The sequence below is a fragment of the Rattus norvegicus genome, chromosome 20, assembly GCF_021556685.1.
Source record: "Rattus norvegicus strain SHRSP/BbbUtx chromosome 20, alternate assembly SHRSP_T2T, whole genome shotgun sequence".
In the NCBI taxonomy this organism is placed as follows: Eukaryota; Metazoa; Chordata; class Mammalia; order Rodentia; family Muridae; genus Rattus; species Rattus norvegicus.
Window position 1 is genome coordinate 22,093,067 of NC_141553.1, and position 22,522 is coordinate 22,115,588.

Genomic DNA, 22,522 nt, shown 5'->3' on the forward strand with positions numbered 1-22,522 from the left:
AACTGGACCACTTGGCTCAGAGTCCAAGGAGCTGCAGGCTGCTGGCTTCCCCACTGCGCCCCACCTCCCTGCAGGCTGGGTCTTGCCCAGTCTGAGTTGTAAATAGCTCCTGGCACGTACCCTGGTGGGGAGAACGAAGTGTCTAACAATAGCAACTCTCCTTTTAGCTTCAATCTCATAGTACTCGGGGGCGTGAACTTGCAAAACCCAAAAATAACCCAAGGAGTTGCACTGGGTTAGCCAACATTTAATTGGGGCTGGCTTATAGTTTCAGAGGTTCCGTCCATTTTTATCATGGTGGGAAGCATGGCAGTGTCCAGGCAGGCACGGTGCTGGAGAGGGAGCTGAGTGTTGGGCATCCTCACCTGACAGCGGCCAGGAGAGCCTATTTCCTGCAGGGGGTGGAGCCTGAGCCGTAGGAGCCCTGGAAGCCCACCCCCACAGTGATGCACTTCCTCCAACAAGGCCATACCTATTCCAGCAAGGCTACAGCTATCTAACAGTAGCACTTATCATGGGTCAAGCATGTTCAGACCATCACAGGAACCTACAAAGCACGCTTAGTCAAGCCAGTCATGTTAGGAAACAAAGACAGTAACAGTTTGGGGAAGTTACTTTAAGTCTCCAAGAAGCCCTTGAATTAGTCTGAAGGGATATAGGGGTGTCTCAGGAAACAACTGCAAGTCTGATCTACTTCGGTCTAAAAACTTTCTTTTTGCTTGTGGTGAATTTAGAAATGACTGAGCAGATCATTTTACATGCAGCAGAGTAGGTGAACCTTCTAGCTATAAGTAGTCATTGCTCACGTATCTTACTTAGTTCAGCTTTTACTGCTGTGAACAGACACCATGACCAAGGCAAGTCTTATAAAGGACAACATATATTTGGGGCTGGCTTACAGGTTCAGCGGTTCAGTCCATTATCACCAAGGTGGGAACACGGCAGCATCCAGGCAGGCATGGTGCAGGTGGAGCTGAGAGTTCTTCATCTGAAGGCTGCTAGTGGAAGATTGACTTCTAGGTAGCTAGGATGAGGGTCTTAAAAGCCCATGCCCACAGTGACACTCCTATTCCAACAAGGCCACATCTCCTAATAGTGCCACTCCTTAGGCCCAGCATATGCAAACCATCACAACAGGCTCCAGTTAGACTAGCTTTTTAAAAATGAAGGTACGTTGTTGTTTTTCTACTTAGAATTTTTATTTTATTCTCTTTAGTCCCACCTGACTTCCCTCCTTCTCTTTTCTCTCTCTCTCTCTCTCTCTCTCTCTCTCTCTCTCTCTCTCTTCTCTCTCTCTCTCTTCTCTCTTTCCTTTCTTTCTTTTTTCTCCTCCTCCTCCTCCCCCTCTCCCTCTCTCCCCCTCCTCTTCTCTTCCCTCCTCCTCTCTCCCTCTCCCCCTCTTTCCCCTTCTCCCTCCCCTCCCTTTCCCCTCTTTCCCCCTCCCCCTCCCCCCTCTTTCGGCAGAATCTTGTATAGCCCAGCCTGGCCTCTAACTTGCTGCGTAGCCAAAGATGAACTTGACCACTGGATCCTCTTGTCTCCACCTCCACATTGGTGGGATTTCCATGTGTGTGCCACCATGCCTGGGTCAAAGATGCTCTACCTGATCTTCTGTCGTGGAGCTACCTATCTGTAGCTCCTGGCACCATTTGCTGTCTCCATCAAGGCCACAACATGGTCTTAGTCACAAATCGATCTCTCTCTCTCTCTCTCTCTCTCCCTTTTAATCTAAGAGGCCCTCACACTTGGTAGCGGGAATGACCTTATAGCTACTTCACAAAGAGTCCGGTGTGTTGTGTTGTTAAGAACCTGTATGGCCAGACTGTGTCAGTGGAGCTCTGCCTATTGCTTCATGAACTACACCACCCTTTTCTGTCTTCTCCTCTCATCTGTAATAACTTCATGCCTCACTACTGACTGGCAGGAAGGCTATTTCCAGTTTGTTGTCTGTGTTTGACTGTGATCTTCACTTCCCCACAATGGAGTATTCTTTACTTGAGAGCCCTCTGCTGTGTGTTTTTATCCTCTTCCTTCCGTCTTTCTTTCCATCTGGGTTTTGGCACTGCCCTGGGAAACTCTGCTGCTTTTGCCCTGCAAAAGGGAGGAGAGCTCCCTACTGGCAATTTGTTTGTTGTCATAATGGCTCACTAGCATAGCGATCTCATTCTACCTTCTGGGAGCATCTAGAGGTTTCTGTCAACAGACACTCCAAAGGCATACTGAAGGGTGTTGGTAACGCCCACGACCATTACTCTAATATCCACCTAGGGCATACTGGTGGTTCCTTCACGGATATGTTGGCTCCTCATGACATCGGTGGCTGCTCTTGACATTGCTACTGTAGGTATATTGGACTCCTTCTACCCTATCCTCCTGGAAGGGTCCTGGTACTGACAACATGCCAATCTTTTCCACAGAGCTTCTGCGCTGGGTCAGGGAGCTACAGTAGAAAGGTAAGGCAAGACCAGAAGCATCTTCTCCCAGGGGGTAGGGGCCTATCAGTAAACTGACTCTTGAAGTTATCAATGCAAGGTCCCATTTCATGTAGGAACACCCTCTGTGGAGGCCTTGCCAATAGTACAGTGTTGAGTGAACATTTTTAGAGGTATGAAGAGCACTATTTCATGCCCAGTGGACACCCTCCTCTCCTTTTACTTTCTACACCTGTTAGTATTCCTCCAGAGGTTTCCTAGAACACTGATTACTGTAGGCACATTGTACATGCGAACAAGAGTAAACAGGTTGTATGCATATATATGAAAATACACATATATACATATATATACATATATTTACACACGCATATGTATATAATGACTTACACAAAATTCAGGCATAGGACTCAAGCAAAGAAAAAAAATGTGGAAACCTCCTGTAAGGCGATCTAGTGCCGGGCATTAACTTGGCTCAAATTTGCTTCTTAAAAGAAGTCAACAGAGATAGGACAGAGACGGAAAAGGAGGTGTGGAGGTGAGAAGAGAGGATCTGGGAAAGCCTACGTGATGGAAGGGTCAAGCATGCAGGGAGACCATATTAAACCACTACCCAGACCCAGCTTCTCAAGGGACGCCGCAGAGATCAAGCGCTACCTCTCAGGGGGACAGGGGACTCCTGTCACTTAGCTGATGCCCCGCCCCTAGTCCCGTCCACCCCGTCCTCTTACCCCAGCCGCGCCCCCTACCCCGCGCCGGCGCGTGACGTCACGACGCCGTGCGCGGGGACGCAGAGACCGCCCCGCGGCGCGACGTCGGAGGCGGAAGTGGCGCGGCCGTCGCTCCTGGGCTCTCACTGCCGGCTCCGGGTTCTGCTTGGAGCCTCCTGCCAGCCGCCGCGTCTCCCTGCCCTCGCTGCCCCTCCATGTGCCCAGGTGCCGCCGCTCCGCCTCGGGCCGCCGCTCACCCCGGGGTCTATGGAAGTGATGGAAGGACCCCTCAACCTTGTGAGTGGTCGCGGGCTGAGTCGAGGACCGGTGGGCTGAGGGGGAACGCGGGCTGAGGGGCAACCCGGACTGAAGGGGGAACTGTGAGCTCAGAGGGACCTTGACCCTCGGTGCCCAGGCCTCTTTCTCGGGACCCGTGGCATCTGCCCTGCTGGGACCGCGTTCCAGCGCCACGTAGCCGCCTGCAGGCCGCGGACAGAGTCGGGGTGTCGGGGCCGCGCCTCGCACACCGCCCCCCCTTCCCTGCTGCCCTCACAGCTGCGCCAACGAAGGCCCCTTTGAAACAGCTGGATCGGAACCGCAGCCCAGTCCCTTTGCTTTAAGGCTCTCGAAAGTACCAGACATGCCTGCGTTTCTCAGAAAAAGCACAGGGAGCTGGGGTCATTATTGTTTGGGGCAAAAAGAAACACCTTCCCCCACCCCATCTCCCGCTCCAAACAACCTCACAAAACCCCAAACCTCCCACAGTTCTTTTCTAGAGTGGTCACAGGACATCTTCGGGGTTCCTGGGAAAGGTTTGTGGCATTCAGATGCAGACGTCTGGTTTCTTAGCGTTGCAGAGTAAAACTTTGGAAGTCCCGAGTTTGTAGGTGGTTTGTGATGCGGTGGGACTGGGAACAGGACTGTGGAGGGTTGATTGCTTCCTTTGGAACTCTGCCCTCCCTCCCGGCTTGGAAGAGCCTGATCCGTGCTGTGCAGAGAAGCCAGAGTCTGTGGTTTCAGAGTATGGATTTCTGGAGCCAGACTCTTGGATTTGAACTCTGGCTTAGTCACCTAATAGCTTCGAGAGACCTTGAGCAAAAACATTTCACTTGTGTTTTTTGTTTTGTTTTTCACCCACGTTCGTTGTGAGGATTAAAGGACTGAACAGATAAAAGGCATGTAGAACTGTGCTTCATAGAACACTGGAGGAGTTAGCTGCTCTTATAATGAGACCATAAGCCCTTGTCACTTACTGAGATTTGGGATTGTTGAGCTAGAACACTGGAGAGTGATCACTTAAAGCAGTGGTTCCATTCTTAGCGCCAGGTTAGCAGGTCAGAGAAGCCTATCCAGGGGTTACTAAGTTAGGCCCTGCGTGCATTTCTTAAGTGGATTACACTTAAGGCTAATGAGTTTTGGAAGCTAGGGAAATACCTCGCACCTCTCTTGTTTGTAAGAGAACTCGTGTGGTCAACGATAATTTGCAGTGAAGCATGGCTGGCTGACCAGGAAAACTCCACAGGAATATTATTAGCTGTTTACAGAGTGCTTCAGAGTTCAAGTGTCCTTGCAGAACGATCACTGGTTCACTTCCAGTTAGCTTCACTTTGGCAGCAGGGTGTAGCCTGACCCTGGCTAAGTGTTCCACAAGCCTGTGAGAACACTGAAATTGGGGTCAGTGACATTTGGAGCGCTGCATCCACAGTTTGGGAAAAAGTGGGTAACTGGTGGCAATGGTGGCTGCTGTTTGTTTGAGCCGTGCTAGCTCCGAGCGCACTCTGTCACCTAGGCTGGTGTTGGGCTTCAGCTTTCTAAATGCTGGCGTTCCAGGCTCTGTTGAGTACTTCCGTCATAAATAGGTAAATTAGGAGGCTAGCACAATTCCATCATCCGGTCCTCAAATTTATGTGACAAATTTCAGAAATGTGGCAGTTTGAGATTTTGAAGATTTCGATTTCTGATTCCAGCCTAGCTAGCCATTGAGAAATAACAGGATGTTTACTTGGAAGATTTAAGGTATTACAGAGTAGCAGTGGTACACTTCTGTTAGACAGCTGCGAGAGACTAGGGTTTGTGTCTGTGTGTGTCATTTGTGTGGAAGTCAAAACAATGGGAGTGCCATTTCCCTCCACCATGTGAGTTTGCAGATTGAACTCATGTAAACCAGGGTGAGAGTGAGTGTCTTTATCCCCTGAGCCTTAGATTAAAGTTTTTTGAAGTTTTTTTTTTTTGTCTTGTCTTGTTTTTGAGTGTCAGTGAATACACATATCCTCTTCACCCAACATAAAAGGCAGCCCTGAATTCTGTGACTGAATGGGTATCTTTGAAAATTCTAGTAAACTATACGAGTTTGTCATGGGAATGTATAATGTAGGACTTCACTACTGTCCAGTAATGGGTTTAGAATCCTGTGTCCTCAGAGCATCCTAGGGACTTAAAAGTGTATGTGAGATTTGCTGGTAAACACTCCTAAGCTGAGGGGAATTAAATAATTACTTAAGTCAGTCATTTAAATACACTTTGAGCTCCAGCTCATCACCACCTGCTTCTAACAGTGCATTCAGAGTTGTCAAAAGAAACTATACTTCTTTTGAGGGAAAAATAGTCTTTCAATTCTAAATAAATGAGTTCGGTCCAGTTTTTCCTCTGTTTTTTTTTTTTTTTTTTTTTTTTGCTTATTTGAGGCAAGTTCTTTTTTTTTTTTTTCCAAATCTATGAATTTATTTTCCTCCAAAGTACCTTCTTTTTTTTATTTTATTTTTTTTAAATTTAGAGAATACTTTATTAGTTTTTGTAATCAAACCCACGTAGATAAGACCTTACATATTTAATACAGTGTGTTACCCCTGTACAAATGGAAAAAACTTAAGTTCAACATTTCTAGACCAATATGGCTGTTAATTTCTGTACAGTGCCAACTCAACACAGTAAACGGGGATACTTTTTTCCAAAGTTGGCAGCACAGCTAAAGTTTCAAAAAAATCAAATTATATATCTGTATATATATATTTATATTTATATAAAAAGACCAATAATAGCAGTGTGTTATGCATCAACAGCAGCAACAGCTTTTCCAGGTTCTGCAGTCATCTGAACAAAACTGTAGAGACATCCAGCACACTCCATTAAAAAAAAAAAAAAAAAAAAGTAAAAAAACAAAACCCGAGAAAACAGCACAGTTCTGTTACTCTTGTGGTACCTGGCACCATTTTTTTTTTTAAATTAGCTTCTCAATCATCATCTGGAAAGAAAACATTCTGAGCAACATCATTAAAAACAGCTCTGATAAAGCACGGTCACTACTACGTATCATAAAGCAGGTACAAGCTATTTTACATCCACAGAGGTATGATACAGTACTGTCCTACATCTATAATACTAGAGGATACAATTTAAAAGGCATTATTTGAGACTTGATTCTACTTTTCCAGCAGAGGGCCCAAAGGATGGTGTGACACAGCTTTGTAAAGAAACATACTCTAGACAGGATTTCCTTTCACTAGTGGCACACTTCTAAGGATTCATTCTCTCCATGAATGTCAGCTAAAACCGTTATTAAAAAAATGAAATATCCCTAGAACAAAACCGTATAACCACTGGATTCACATGAAGATGACCTAGTGGAGACAAGCTGGACCTCACCTTACCAACAAGCTATCAAATCTGTTATGTTTAAACAGTGAGACCTCCAAGGAAGGAGATGCCAAGTAGTGCTTCAAAGCTTCGGACCACAATCAAACACAGCATCCTTTTCAACAGAAGCAGAAGCTCATCTGAATATGCTCAAGGATGCTGACATCAACATTTAATCATCTTTGAGGCAGGTTCTTAAGAACAGGCCTCAGTGTGGAGTTCAGGCTCCAAACTTAGATTTTCCTGTCTTAGTGTTGTGATAACAAGCCTGTACCACACCCATTTGTTAATTTTTAATATGGAAAAACTAACTTATAAAACCACTTAGCATGTGTTAGTATTTCCCCCCATGCATTTAACTTTTGGCATTCAGCTGGTAGCAAACGAATGTCAGAACTTCCGTGAGGTAATTGCTAGCGCTGCCAGCTCGGGTAATGATGTCAGATTTAGTGTGCGTGATGTTGCTTAGGCTGCTGCAGGCCATGCCCATGTGACTGCATAACCACACTTGTTTTGTTTTTTCATATGTTCATCCTCCAGGCACACCTGTCTTCTCTCTGTTCAGCCTAAGAGCACTGGGAGTGTGTGTTGAATAACAGAGCTTCCCTCGGGAGCGTTCGGTTCGTATTTTGCCTGAAGTGGTTAATTCTTTTAAGCATCACATCCCAGAGAAAAGGGTCATGTCATAGGCCAAAGTATGGTCTTTTATGTACCCGAAGTCCCTGTGACCTTCTCATCCAGTCACATTGGCATTCCTGAAAAGAATAGAAGGAAAGGAAATCCTGTGCCATAGACAGGACTGGCTTCCCTGGAAGCTCGGGGGCAGGGAGCATGGGGAGGGGCGGTGGAGTGCTAATTTATAGCAACTATTGGTGGGTGACAGAGCTTCGTTATTCATATTTCCATAATGGCTAGATGAGCTACCAGTTTTATTGATTATGACATAGAAATGCAGAGGATGTTGAGAGAGTGGGGTTTAAAAGCCAGAATCTAAGATCAGTCATTGAGCTTTGTCTTGGGGCATTATTAACCCATCTGCTTTACCTGTGACCTGCACGGAGACATCCGCACAGATCGATGACAATTGCTTTTGTGTGTAGAGCTGCCAAACTGCTCTATAGTGGAAGATCCTCTCGGGCTTCTGCAGAAGCACAGGGCCTCTCACACTATACCTAAATTAAAGCCCGACTATAACTTCTCACTATACATGAGGTGCTACAATACTTAATGTTCGAGACCTTATTGAGCCACCGTAACTCATTAATGGTTTACATCCTGTAATTTGTAAGGCCTGTACTCAATTCTCATTGTCTAACAGCACATGGTGACAGTTTCCACAAAAGGGAAAAAAGGAAAACAAGAGAAACTAGAAACCGATGGAAGGGAAAAGGTTACAAAGCAACACAGGGAGAAAGTCTTCAGAGTAGAAATGAGGTTCTCAGATTCACTGCTTGAGCAGTTACCTTCCACGTAATTGTTCTGTTTGGAGATGCTGCTTGATACTTGTTTGTGGGAGCCCTGACTGGGGCAGAGGAATAATCTGTCTCCTCTGTCCCAACCAAAGACCGTACAGGTCAGGAATATAGTAGATATCTCTGCCCTCTTTCTAATATTTGGATGCTGTTTTTTCTTTTTCTTTTGATACAGCATTCCAGGTCAGAGAAATTAATAGATTGAAACATGTAGGAGATAGTATCCTTTAATTCGAGGGTTTTATTTGGGAGGAGCAGGGGGGTCTTCCTTCATCCTGAAACCTGCTGTGTAGACCAGGCTGTTCTTTGGCTGACAGAGCTCTTGTCTCTCTGCTCTCTGAATGCTGCTGGAACCACTATGCTGAGACAGCTGGCCTTGAACTTACGTTTTTAAAAGCAGCCCAGAAAAGCAAAGCAGTCCTTCTTGACAGTAAATCCATTCACTTAGTACCCTAATTATATAGTTGCTAGGATTTTTGTTGGTTTAAATGATGGAAGTCCACTTGTTTTAGTTTAAGCCAAAAGAGTTATTGGACCCCAAAGAGAGGGGCAGGAAGAGCAGTGGTACAGTGTCTGGGAGCATGTGGGGGCCTCCTTTGATAGACTCTGAACTGTTTACTTCAGCCCTGTGTTTTCTGCCTGGCCACTCTCAAAGTGTCCTGTAGTTACAACCACTTGACACCATATTATATGTGCTTTCTGATTGTTGAAAATATTTAATTCCAAATCTGGGGTTTCTATCATGCCTTTTACCATTTTGTTTCCAGATAAAAGACATGCCCAACCTTTATAATAAGCCTTAATCAGCACAAGAGCCAGGCAGATCTACTTTCTATGCTATTAGAATCCTCAGGGGACACCAAGCACCACCTATCTCAGTTCTGCCCAGCTATAGGCTGTAGGCATCTTTATTTACCAATCAGAAATAACTTGGGGGTACGATTACTTGGGTCTATGTGGACTCCCTGTCTCTGGGCAACCAACAGACCAAACCAGAACAGATTCCAGGTTTGAAAATCTGGGGTTTAGAGTTCTGTTTAGGTGTCCAGAAAGCCAGGCAGTGTAAGGATATGTGTCTGGTATAGACGTCATGGTTGCCAAGGGAAAGCAGTATATACAAAGGTAGACTGTGCTTTGATTTCCTGTGTTTTTACTTTGAATTTCTAAAGAAACACTTTTGTGGACATATTTTAATGCCTGTAATTTTACCACAGTGTTTAAGAGAACAGTTTTAAATGGGAACCCTTTAAAGATTTTTGAAAACATAATGGTGACTATAGGTTTCTATATTATCTTCTGCCTTTTTAGACACAGGGTCTTATATGGCTCAGGCTGGTCTTAAACTCATGTGTTGGTAGGGATGACTTAGAACTTGCCCTTCTTCATGTAGCACTGTGCCAAGTGCTAGGATGATAGGTGTGTGCCACTCTGCCTGGAAAGCATGAATCTGAGACAGTGTCTTACATTCCAGGCTGGCCTCAAGCTTGTGGTCCTGCTCCAGCCGTTTTAGGGATTAGAGGTGTGAGCCACCATCTGTCACAGCTAAGGCTGTACTTAGTCCTAGCTTCCCCCCACACTTTTGGTTGGTTGGGTTTTTTGTTTTTGTTTGTATGTAAAGCTCTGGCCTTCCTGGACCGAGCTTAATAGACCAGGCTGGCCTCGAACTCATAGATTTCCCCACCTCTGCCTCCCTGCACCACCACACCTGAGTTGTCTTTGATTCTTAAGATGTGCTCCCCAGCCACAGCTTTGCTTCCATAGACTTGCAAGCTCTGCTGCCGAGCTACCATCAGTTCTGCATTTGAATAATGCCCAAATGGGTCTCTCTACAGCCCCCAAACAATTGACTGGTTCAAACTCAAAATTTTATTAACACGTGGGGAAACAAGAGTCAGAACCTGATCCTAGAGCCCCTTGGCTCTTGGTAGGGTTAGGTCAGTGCTGTCCTTTGTTAGGAGGTACTGTGGGGTTTCAGAGAAGTTTTCTTCTACGAAAGAAAAGCTGTGGGCATTGATTGATTGATTGATTGATTGATTGATTGTTCAGAAAAGGCGAGGGCACCTGCACATCATGACGCCTTTATTCATTTTCTGTTTCTGCTTACTGCCTAAGACCTTGACTGGATTCCACCATTCATTGCAGGTGTCTGTCAGCTCTCACTGTTTCTACTATCTTCCCAGAAAGAAGATCTGCCCTTGTCTGAGCGTGGTGGTGCACACTACACGGTAGCATGTAGAAGGCGGTAGAGGTCTGCCCCTCCTACCTCACCCCAATTGTTTTATCTGGTTACTGTGCAGAACACACTTTTTGCTCACTCCATGTCTCCATGGTTAAAATTAACCCATTATCTTAAGCTCCTATTAAAGACAGATTCAGGGAAAGTTTGCATTATTGCTGTTTGAAGAATGAAAGCTCTTTGAAGCAGTTGCTTCTTCTTTACAAACAGAGAAGTAGGGAATGCAGGGAAGTGTGCAGGTCTCCTCCTGTCTGCCTCGTAGTGAGTAAACTCCGTAAACACTCAGAACGCATCCGTATCTCAGCTGCAAAAGTGATTTTCATGAAGCATTTATGGTGCATTTCTTGAAAAGGCTTCAAGATTTTATACCTAACTGAACAGAGAGTAGTGTTTTCACTAAAAAAAAAAAAAAAAAAAAAAGCCCAGACCATAAAGTTTGCCATCCTAAATATTTACATAGTTTAGTAAGATTAAATGTATGCATGTTCTTGTGAAATTATCTTCCCATTTAAGACTGACTAGATTGCACTGAGCAGACACATTATACCTTGATTTGCCGATTCTTCTGTTAGGAATATTCGCATTAGTTCTACTTGGTTATTGTAAATAATGCTTGGGGAACAAGGGATTTTGTTTTTGTTTTTGTCTTCTGGTAAGTTGTCCTCTACTTCAGAACTTTCCTCCACCCCCAAGAGTTGGGATTCGCTGTGAGCCACTCTTGGTCTCCATGGCTATGATAAGCACCATGTGTGTGGTGGTTTGGATGAGAATGGCCCCATAGACTCATATATTTGCTCACTCAGTCCACAGTTGACCTATTGGGAAGAATTAGGGTGCGTGGCCTTATTGGTGTGGGTGTGGCCTTTGTGGAGGTGTTACTGGGGGTGGGTTTTCATATTTCAAAAGCTCATGCCACGCCCAGTCTCTGCTGCTGCTTGTGGATCAGTTCTCAACTACTTCTCCAGTACCATGCCCGTCTGCTTCCTTTGTCCTACCATGATGGTCATGGACTAACCCTCTAAAATTGTAAGCAAGTCCTCAAATGCTTTCTTTTTTAAGAGTTGTCTGGTCATGGTGTCTCTTCATAGCACTAAACCAGGGACAGTAGTCAAAAGCAACTTAGGGAAAAAGGGTTTATTTGATTTCACAGTTTGTAGATCATCGGCTGAGGAAGTCAGGGCAGGAACTGAGGCAGAGCCCACGGAAGGATATTCCTTACTTGGTTGGCTCCCCATGGTTTGCTCAGCCCTGCATTCTTAATCCAAGACCACCTGCCCATGGGTTGGCCCTGACTTAATGTGTGCTGGGCCTTCCCATTGTAAGCTTGCCTACAGGCCAGTCAGATGAGGGTATGTTCTCAGTTGAGGTTCCACTTCCCAGATAACCCAAGCTTGGGAAAAGTTGATTTATAAACAAATAAACATAAAACAACTAACTGTGCATGTGTTTGTGTGACAAAAGATCCCACCCTGGCATTGAACTTAATTTCATTATCTTTCCTTACTCCTGAGTGCTATAATCACAGATATGTGCTACCTTGCCCAATATCTTCTCTTTTCCTTCTCTGTTCTGTTCTTTCTTTTTCTCTTTTGTTTCTCTTTCTTTCCCTTTCTTTCCTCCTTCCTTTTATCTGCCTGCCTCCCTCCTTCCTTTCTTTCCTTTCTTTCTTTCTTTCTTCCTCTCTCTCTCTCTCTTTTTTTTCTCTCTTTCTTTCATCTTTGTTATATCATCTGTAAGCACCATTCTGGTTAGAAGACTTTGACCCACCATGTGTACCTGATGACTTTCCTTCTCCTCCTCTTCCTCCTCCTCTTACTCTTTCTTTCCTCCTATCTAATGTTGTAGTATTAACATAAGTTACCGACCTTGTAAGAGAAGGAAACAGGTTGACAAAGCTGTAAGTGAAATAAGTGTATTCAAGGTCTTTTTGGGTTGCTATTGTTGTAGTTTGTGGTCTGATGACCTTGGAAGTGCTTGATAGGTGGTCTATCCTGAGCTCCATATATCTTAGGGGAGGGTATCCCCTCTCCCCCACCTGAGGCCATGCTAGGAATTGAACCTAAGCCTTACTCTGCTGGGCAGACGCTTTACTGCTGGGCTATACCTTCTAGTACTTGTCTTTTGTGGCATGGTCTCGCTGTATTGCTCAGGCTAACCTGAACTAGGAGATGACTTTGCTCTTCCTGCGTCCCATCCGGAGTGCCAGCAGTACAGATGTGTGTCTCTGTGGCTGGCTGCTTTGGGATATTTTAAGTATTCATGTAAGAAGGTCAGCACTATTTACCTACCTTTAGAGTAGGGGTATCTAAGTTTGCTTTGCTGTTTGTTTTTTTGATGAATTGGACATTAAGCATTATTAATATTAAGTAGAATAGGGGTCTCTTAGCAGTTAAAGCCCAGTAACCAGAGAGGGTTTATGAAGAGGGTCCTGTCAGATACTAAGTTTCTTGGCTTGGCTCCTTTTGTAGCTTAGTTTTTTTGTTGATAACAAACAACATCACTTGTCTTGTTTAAAAAATTTGATTTATTTAGAAGTCTTGTTTTATAATTTTGCAGTAACTCAGAATGTTTGTCTTCTAGGCTCACCAACAGAGCCGACGGGCAGACCGTTTGTTAGCTGCTGGGAAATACGAAGAAGCGATTTCTTGTCACAAAAAGGCGACAGGTAAGTATTTTTCTTAGATACTGAATAGAACTGTTGCCTGACAGGAGAGAGGATTGCCATGAGTTGTAGGCCAGCCTGGACTGCCAGGTGAGATCCTGTCACAAAAACAAATGAGTACTTTCTTACCGGGGTTGTCATTAGGTATGAAGCTGTTGGCTTTCTGGGCTGGAGATGGAGTATCAGTTAAGTGCGTACTTAGAATGTTGTTGCTTTCCTACCAGAATTTCTAAGTTAGCTTCATAAGTAGGTCTGGGGGCCTGATGTTCAAAGCTCACTCAGTTAGCCGAGTAACAAACTCAAAGCCTTGTGGAGAGTGCTTGCTTGTATTTCATCTAGAGTGGGTGCTACCTCAGTTCTAGAACATTCTGCTGGAAAGCACTTTTCTTTCCTTTCTGACTAGAGTAGTATTCTTTTCTGGCAGGGAAAAGAACGTTATTTACTGTTGAAATACAAACTCATGGTGGACACTGCTCTGGCTAAATCTCCTGTATGTTTTGCTTATAAGTAATTACCAAGAAAAAAAATTGATTCAGGATCTTGCTGATGTAGCCCTCTGGCCCAATACTCATTATGTAGCCTGTGATGGTTTGTATATGCTTGGGCTAAGGAGTGGCCCTATTAGGAGGTGTGGCCTTAGTGGAGTAGGAGTGTCACTATGGGTGTGGGCTTAATACCCTCTTCCTAGCTGCTTGGAAGTCAATCTTCCACTAGCAGCCTTTAGATGAAGATGTAGACCTCTCAGCTCCTCCTGCACCATGCCTGCCTGGATGCTGCCATGACCCCACCTTGATGATAATGGACTGAACCTCTGAACCTGTAAGCCAGCCCCAATTAGATGTTGTCCTTAGTCACGGTGTCTGTTCACAGCAGTGAAACCCTAAGACAGCCCAAGCTTACTCCCCAAGCATGCGCACTCCTGTCTCAACCTCCTGAAGTGCTTGGATTGCAGGTATGTGCTAGTCACACCCAGCTGAGAATAGGAAATTCTCACACCTGTCATCCTTACACTTTGTGGAGTAAGAGGCAGGAGCCTCACAGAATTGGACTAACTGGGGAGATGTATCTGTGTATTTTTATGATGTTAGGCAGAATTTTCTACAATCCAAAACCAGTTATCTTTAAATCTCTCTTCAACCATAGTGTTAACCTTATGGTTAACGTGTAGTGTAACCCTGTGATGGTATACCAGGTTTAGATAGAAAACTGTGATATGGACAAGTGCCAGGGTCCTTTAGCCATAGTAGATAAGGTTGTGTGTGTGTGTGATAGGTGAAGTAGAGTGAGTCAACATACATATGTAAGCGTATTTTTTATTCATCTGTTGTAATTGTCATCTGGATGTTTACTGCCTGTCAGCTAACTTAGACTTAGTCCTGGAAGCTTCTAGCCTCTGTGCGATATAATCTGGGCCTAGAATGTTTTTAGCCTCTGAGACTTGATAAGTTCACCCTTTCTTTTTGATCTCTGGTTGGGTGATTCAACTCAGCTGTTCTGGTTCAAGCTCCTCTCCAAGCTGACTGATTCAATCTGGCTTCTCTTGGCCTCTTCTGAATTGTTCTGCTTGACCTCAAACTAATTCTAGCAACTGTTCTACTCTTCTGGCTCCTCTGTCTTCACCTTTGTGTAGCTTGTTATTTCCTGTGCTTTATCTCTGTACAACTCTCCAGTAAAACCGCCTCCTCTTTCTCACTGCACTGCCCCTTGAGTAGCTTCCCTTTCCTCTCTTCTCTCTTGTAGTGTGGCCATATTCTGCTCTGTCCAATTTTTCTCTGATTCATACTTTGTCTGCCAAGCAGTTAGACATCGCTTTCAAACATGGGTGTCCTTTCATTGTTTGGGATTAAAGGCGTGCACTAAGGGCTGAGTCACACCACAACTAGACACACAATCTGTGGGTTTCCAGTGTGATCACATACCCCGCAGCAGTGTTAGACACTAAGTGCAGACTATCCTGAAGAACGTGGAAGGGAGAAAACATCATCCCAACGCTGATCTTTTGTTTAGAAGGCTTAACAACTGGGGGACTGGGCCATGTGTGCTCTCCTGCAGTGGTAGACAGTTACTTTGGAGGTTGTGGGGTGGGGTATTTTTCATTGTTTACTTAATAGGTACTTTAAATATTAGCCTGTGTTATAATTAAAAGAAGTAATTGCCAGTATTGTTAAGACTTTTCTGAACACAACAGGACACACAACAAAATGTGTTCTGTCTTGTTATTTTTTGTCTTTTAGGTTTTTGTTCTGATTTTTTTTTTTTTTTTTTTTTTTTTTTTTGAGAGAAAGAGAAAACATGAACTTGGGTGAGTGGGAGATGGAAAGGATCTAGGAGTTGGGGAGGAAACGAATATGATCAAGATGTCATCTAAAAGAAAGTTTAAGTAAAAAGAGAAAAGGTGGCTTTTTTGAGATGGCACTTTCATAAACTTGGGATTATCAAATGGGACTTTGTGAAGGGAACTCTGACCATGCATTATTTTAAAATAATACTTAAATTTATGTGTACATGCATGACTGCCTAAGTTTATGTGCAGCACATGTGTGCAGGCGGCGCTGAAGGCAAGAGGACATTGCATTCCCAGGAATTGGATTAGCAAGCCTACCTGGGTGCTCTTGATGGCCAGGCCATCTCTCTAGCCCCTTTTCCTTTAAAATAACTTCTTTCTTTCTTTCTTTCTTTCTTTCTTTCTTTCTTTCTTTCTTTCTTTCTTTCTTGCTTGCTTGCTTGCTTGCTTTCTTTCTTTCCTTCCTTCCTTCCTTCCCTCCCTTCTTCCCTCCCTCCCTTCTTCCCTTCCTCTCCTTCCTTCCTTCCTTCCTTCCTTCCTCCCTTCCTTCCTTCCTTCCTCCCTTCCTTCCTTCCTTCCTTTCTCTTTTTGCCTTTGTTTTAAGACTTTATTGTAGGCAGTGTGGTCCTTGCTGATTTTGGATTATCCTATGTATTAAGTTTAGGTTCAGTGCTCTGTCGAGGTCAGCATTTCCAGTTGGATTAAACTTGGTTTTGTGAAAGCTATTCTGAATTTGCTTTAAAGCAAATGCACGTAGACAGGATGAGAGGACCGTCACAAGCAAGTCGCACAGTGTGTCCTGCCCTCTGCTCTTTCTGCTTTGTGCACCTCTGGAAGCCTCTTGCCACATTCTGTGCACTGCTCTGCTATTGCTGGCTACCACAGGCCTAGCCAGGAAAGGTGAAGGGATGACTACAGGCTAGGCAGATATGGCTGGAGCAGAGATGATCACATAGTTCTGGAGACAGGGTAAAGATAGGAGAGAGGACAGTTCTGGAGAAGGAACATATACTTTGAATCTCAGGCTTGTTAGAACTTGGCAGACAGAAAATTCTAAGTCAAGAAATTAAAAAAAAAATCATTAAGGTATTTGGATTAAGATCAGACAACAAAAGGAAGTGTAAAGATCAGAGGCTCCAAAAAACATATGGTGAGCAAGAGCCTAACCCAGCATTAGAAACGCTTATTAGCTTACTCTGGTTATTCCAGAAAGACTATTAAACACCTTAAAGAGGAGCGCACAGCCAAGTGCAGATGCTGGAAACAGGTAGACGAGGAAGCTGCAGAGCAGAGTGGGGAGGGCTGTAGATCGTGCCTCATAAAGGGGGTCTCAGGTCCCTGAGCTTTGGCTCTGTCCTAGTCAGGGGCTCGATTTTATGACAATACATTTTCGCATGAAGCTTCTTGAGCCCAGCCTTTAGTCTCTGCATTCGGGTTAGTATTTCGGTCGGCTGTTTTCACCCAGATTGCCCCATTAAGCTCCTACATAACAACTTTCTAAGCTGCCTTCTCCGGCCTTCCTTCTCCACACCTTTAAACTTCTGTAGACCAGCACCAATCATTCACTTCTGAGCAATCTAGTTAGCTAGGGTCATAACAATGGCTCTAGTCTTGCTTCTAGTTTTCTGGTTAAGTTTCCATCACTGGCAGAAATATCCGAGGAAAATCCGCTTTCTTTATATTATTTATGGGTGCTGGAGTGATGGAGAAAGCACATGTGCAGGTCAGAGGGTAACCTTGGGAGTAGCAGCCAAGGACCAAACGCAGGTGTTTAGCTGCTGTGCCCTTCAGCTCCAGAAATCAACTTTGACAAAGGAAAGACAGCAAGAGCAAGTAAGGTGTTTACCAACAGGCCTTGACTTGTTCCCAGAACACACATGGTGGAAGGAGGGAACTGAATCCCATAAGTTGTCCTCTGACCTCCACATGTGCCATGGAGTCAGGGCCTTTCAAGATCCATCAAGTCCAAAGAGAAAATGTAAAGATTTCAGCATTGCCTATTTAAATTCAACAGATTATTAAGTCACCCAGATTTGATCAAGATTAAAGAAAAGTGTGTCTTCTTAAATGGCATTATACTGCACAGTGAATATTATCATATTCAAAGGGCTTTTTGTTTAGACATTCATGCTGGGTTTGACATTGTGATCCTTCTATGTCACCGTCCCACATGCTGGTGTCTGTGTGCCACAGGATGTGTCACAGTGTTTGGCTTAGGGCTCTTAGCACCTAATGACAGTGACAGGCTGTTGGTATGGCACAGAACCAATTGAGGAAGTAGTTCCCCTAGGAGACCGCAGTGAGGAGCAGATACTCAGATGAAGTTAAGTCATGGGGACCTCTTGGTGTTTGATGAGCACAGGCCTCAGTGAATTCTTCCTTTCTGTAGTTCCTTCACCACAAGATCTCTGACTCTTTTGCTCTGCATTGTTAGGCCCAGACTCATGCCAGGTAAGCCCTCGGCCATGGCTGGGTCCCCAGCCCCCCACTTTTCAAGGGTTTAAAGCTTCCAGTTATTAAGATGAGTTAGTGGATATTTGTTTACCAGTGATATTCTTTTGGGAGAAGTTAATACAGTTTTCAAATTTGCCTTTTTAGTACAATTACTTAGAGGACCAGTTGTTTGTACTGTGAAGAGTAAACATTTCCATTAGTAACCGAAACATCACAAAACTATGATGCTCATATACTAATTTGCTGCTTTGTTTTGTTTTTTTAAACTAGCCTATCTCTCTGAAGCCATGAAGCTGACACAGTCTGAACAGGTAAGACATGCTCACACACAGTATTTGCAGAAGTGTTCTGGGGGCTGGGGAGATGGCTCAGTAGTTAAGAGAAGTTAATGGTACCCAAGTACTATGGCCAGGTTGTGTGCCAGGCGCTTACCAACAGCTTGAGCGCAAGGGATCCACGCCGTCATCTGTCGTCTGTCTTCTGTCTTCATAGGCGACACACTCACACACGCCCTCCTCTCTCCGTTATTTGAAAAGAGCAATCGTGGCCTTGCTGTACAGTCCTTGCTGGCCTGGAACTCACTATGTAGAGCAGGTTAGCCTGGGACTCAGAGATCCACAGACTCTGCCTTCCCTAGTACTGGGATTAAAGAAATGTGCTACCATGCCTGGCTGAAAATACAACCTTTTTTTCCCCAAAGCAATGTTTTCTTGTGGAGATTTGAATTGGGTCACTGAGAAGTATGCAGCTGTGTTTTGGGGAGGAAATGTAAAGAATGTGAGCCGACATTGGCCTTCCCAACCGGTTCCTGTTCCCAGCATTCCTTACAGGTCAGAGAGCCAGGTGTGCTCTTAGAGCCCTCAGAGCCTTCCCAATGCTCCACCGACCTGTGGCATCAGCTCACACGGAGGAAGCAGGGTGGTCCAGGGGACCAGAAGGACTCCACTTAGCTTAGTCAAAGGCAGCTTAAATCTGAACAGTCTCCTGCTTGTCTCTTGAGTACTTAGAAGATTCCTGAACTTGAGATCTGTTTCTGGATGACTTTATATTGTTTTATGGCTGGGGAAGGCCTGAGCCTAAGTCTTTAATGTACATTGACCTGGGGGTTGGAGAGGTGTAGGAGCAGTTAAAAGTCCTGACTGTCTTCCAGAGGACAGGGCTCGGCTCCCAGCTCCCACCAGGTGGGTTGTAGTTGGCAGAGGAAGCCCAGAGGGAGTGAATGTACTTTACTTGGGTACAGCCTTGACAAAGACCAAGACTTCACACCCAGGGGAAATTGGCAAAACCTTTCCCAAATGGGTCAGGCTCAGAATTGGCAAAGCATTGGTGTGTGCAAACACTAGCTTCTGCAGCTTTGTCCTCAGGGTTGGTTACAGCTCGAGACCACTCCTCTCCGTCCAGAGGCAGTTGGCCCTCCCCTGCCATGCTTAGTAAACAGGCTGAGATCCCAGGTTGCTGTGGTGGTGGGTGCGGCCCCATTGTTTTTTTCCTCTGGACACATAGCTGCCCTTTCTTCATCTTCTGCCACTCCTAGTCAGGGTTCAAGGCTCACAGGATTCCTGTGGATCATGGCAGGGACTCACAGCAGTCTGTCTCAGTTCCAGGAGATATATTGCCTCTTCTTCCCTCCATGTGCACGTACTCATGTATACACATAAAGTTAAATATTTTTAAACCACTGTGTCCAAAGCTAGGTTTTCATTTTGTCAGTGCCTGGGGTCTAGCTTAGGTCTTTGTACATGCGCATAGACATAGCCCACAGCTACATCAGCTGTGGTGATGCTTTGCTTCATCATGACGGTCAGTGAAAGAGGGTGCTGACTGAACTAAGGACATAATTCCTTCAGGCTGAACATTGGCAGTACAACTGACAGTACAGAACTTGTTTGTAATGGCTGTCATACAGGTGTGCGGACTGGAAGATCACAGATGAAGGGGATATAATCCACTATGGTAGGGCAGCCATCACACTTGGAGTTCAGCCCACGGTGACAGTTTGTGGTATGGCTTGCTAATCTCGGTATCAGGACTCAGAGAACTGGCTGTGACCCTAAAGGCCCACCCCAGGCAAGCCACTTACAGACCACACCTCCCTCCTAAAGATTCCACAACCACTGCAACAAGTTTCAGACACACGAGCCTTGGAGCCTTCCGATGTTAGATTCTGTACACTGACCTTTTCTTCTGTGTCACAGGCTCACTTATCACTGGAACTGCAAAGGGATAGCCACATGAAGCAGCTTCTCCTCATCCAGGAGAGGTGGAAGAGAGCGAAGCGAGAGGAGCGGTTGAAAGCGCAGCAGAGCACAGACCGGGATGGAGTCCCCCACCTGCAGGCATCTCACAGACCCTCTGAGGACTCGGAAGGCCAGAGCCCTCTTCTTTCTCAGACATACATCCCTTCCACAGAGAAGCGCCTCCCTGAGGTGCAGGGGGTCTTTGACAGGGATCCAGACACGTTGCTATTTTTACTTCAGCAAAAGAATGAGCCGTCAGAGCCCTGTATTGGAAGCAAGGCCCCAAAAGATGATAAGACGATTATAGAGGAGCAGGCAACCAAGATTGCAGAGTTGAAGAGGCACGTGGAGTTCCTTGTGGCGGAGAACGAAAGACTAAGGAAAGAAAATAAACAGCTAAAGGCTGAAAAGGCCAGGCTCCTGAAGGGCCCAGCCGAGAAGGAGCTGGATGTCGATGCGGACTTTGTGGAGAAGTCGGAGCTGTGGGGCTTGCCGCCACACTCGGACACCGCCACTGCCTCTTCTACCTGGCAGAAGTTTGCAGCTAACACGGGGAAAGCCAAGGACATTCCAATACCCAACCTCCCGCCTCTGGATTTCCCGTCTCCAGAACTCCCTCTGATGGAGCTCTCGGAGGACATTCTGAAAGGATTCATGAATGACTGAATGGAAGGCTGGCCACACAGCTGATCCAGCAGAGAATACAAAGGGAAAGCCAGGCCCCGGGGGAGGCCAGCCATGCTGGAGATGCTCCTTCCTCTGGAGTGCTGTGGGAGAGGTGGCGGTGCCAGGACCTGGGAAAGTCACTGTGAAACATCACTTATCTTCTTCACGACTAAAGCTCATGATTCCGACTTGGCAGACACTGAACTCTTGGAGGTCGCTTTCTTATGATACAAACCAAATGGCTACCTGGAATAATTTTTCAAACACTTATTTTTCTTATCTTCAGGGTTAAATGTATAAAAGTATGTCATGTGTAATTAATCTATAATGCCATAAATGATAATGCAAAAGCTAACTATGGTGGCCTGAGAGGCTCACTTGTATTTGGAACATGCTTTCTATCATGCGTTGACTGTATGCATTTCATGCACATTTTGTTTGTTTGAGATATGGTGTGTAAGATACACGCTTCCAGACGGAACTGTACGTGCCACAGTTTGCACTACTCGTAACATAATGATAACCTCAAGACTATCAGGAGAAATATTTAAATTTCCAGTTTATGAAGAAAGGAACCAAATTATTAGTTACGCTTTTAAAAAAAATTACCAGTTTACATAATTAATCAGGGTGCATTTTCAGTTCTAACTTTGTGTTATATATGCATCATTTGAAAATACTGAGGAACTCTTCCTTCGTTCTGAATGATGCATGTGTGAAAGTAATGCTAGTTAGCAGTATTTGATTGTAAGAAATCAATAAAATAATTGTGTTTCATACCTTTGTTGAGTATGACTGGTGGTTAACAGACAAGGCATTCAGTGGCTTCTCCCTGTGTTCCTGCCCTTTCTTCCCACAAGGCCCAGCCATGGACTAAACATGGTTCTGGTCTCAGACTTGTTTCAGTGAGCTCTGTATGTTGGGTTTGGTGCAGGGCACTTGCCAAGGAGAAGGGAGAGCTTGGTTTCCTGTGAGCCGTGAGTACGTAGAACGTCTGCTCCCTTCTCCCCATCACTTCGTGGCTTGCTGTTTTCTTAGGCCCCCTTCTGTCTTCCGCGTCGTTGAAGCTCTTCTGCACGCCGTTTAGTGCTCACATGTAGCCTGGTTCTGTGTTGGAGTCTGTGTGCTCTGTCACCGCTCGTGCATCTCTTAGGACCTCCTGAGCTTCGTTTCTATAAAGTGGGTTTTGCTCACCTGACGTATTCTAGCAAAGTGATCCGAACTCTGTGCAGAAGGACCAACCTCCAGTGGGCAGGCAGAAGTCAAGCCGGTTCTTATGCTTTGGCCTCAGATAGACACTCACTATGGGATCTAACACCACATACAGGTAAGTGTCAGATTGAGTTCAACTGAAGGACACCTGATTGACCAGTCTCTACCAGCCAATAGGTGAGTGGAAAACCCACACACATTTCATGTCAGAAGTAATGGAGAGAGGAAAACCGTTTGGCTGGATGTCTGGTGAAAGAAATGGTTGCTCTTAATAGAAAGCATAAAGTGTGTGAGCATGCGCTGTGTGAGTGGAAGCCAGCATCAGGCTCCCTCCACCTTTTGAGATCAGGCCTCTGACTTAAGCTGGGAGCTCAGCTAACCCTGAGATCTAGGGCCCTTCCTGTCTGCTTCCCCCGGGACTAGAGGCCTGTGCTGCCAAGGTCACCGCGTTCACGATTATCATCCGGGCCCTTACAGGCTGAGGTGGATTCTATGGAGTTACTAACATGCCTAGGGAGAGTGAG

The 22,522-nt window shown here is 45.2% G+C and overlaps 1 protein-coding gene across 2 annotated transcripts; it reads left to right on the top strand.

Moving 5' to 3' along the window:
* Window positions 1-3,240: 3,240 nt before the first annotated feature.
* Window positions 3,241-21,565, top strand: Nrbf2 (nuclear receptor binding factor 2). Of its 2 annotated transcripts, NM_022186.3 has the most exons (4): window positions 3,241-3,439; window positions 13,064-13,148; window positions 18,154-18,194; window positions 20,079-21,565. In NM_022186.3, exons 1-4 carry the CDS (start codon window positions 3,410-3,412, stop codon window positions 20,784-20,786), a joined length of 864 nt encoding a protein of 287 aa, NP_071522.2. In that variant the 5' UTR covers window positions 3,241-3,409; the 3' UTR covers window positions 20,787-21,565. The 2 variants fall into 2 exon arrangements, with proteins under 2 accessions (NP_071522.2, XP_087454389.1); XM_087598263.1 differs by lacking the exon at window positions 13,064-13,148 and having other exon boundaries at window positions 3,285-3,439.
* Window positions 21,566-22,522: the final 957 nt, after the last annotated feature.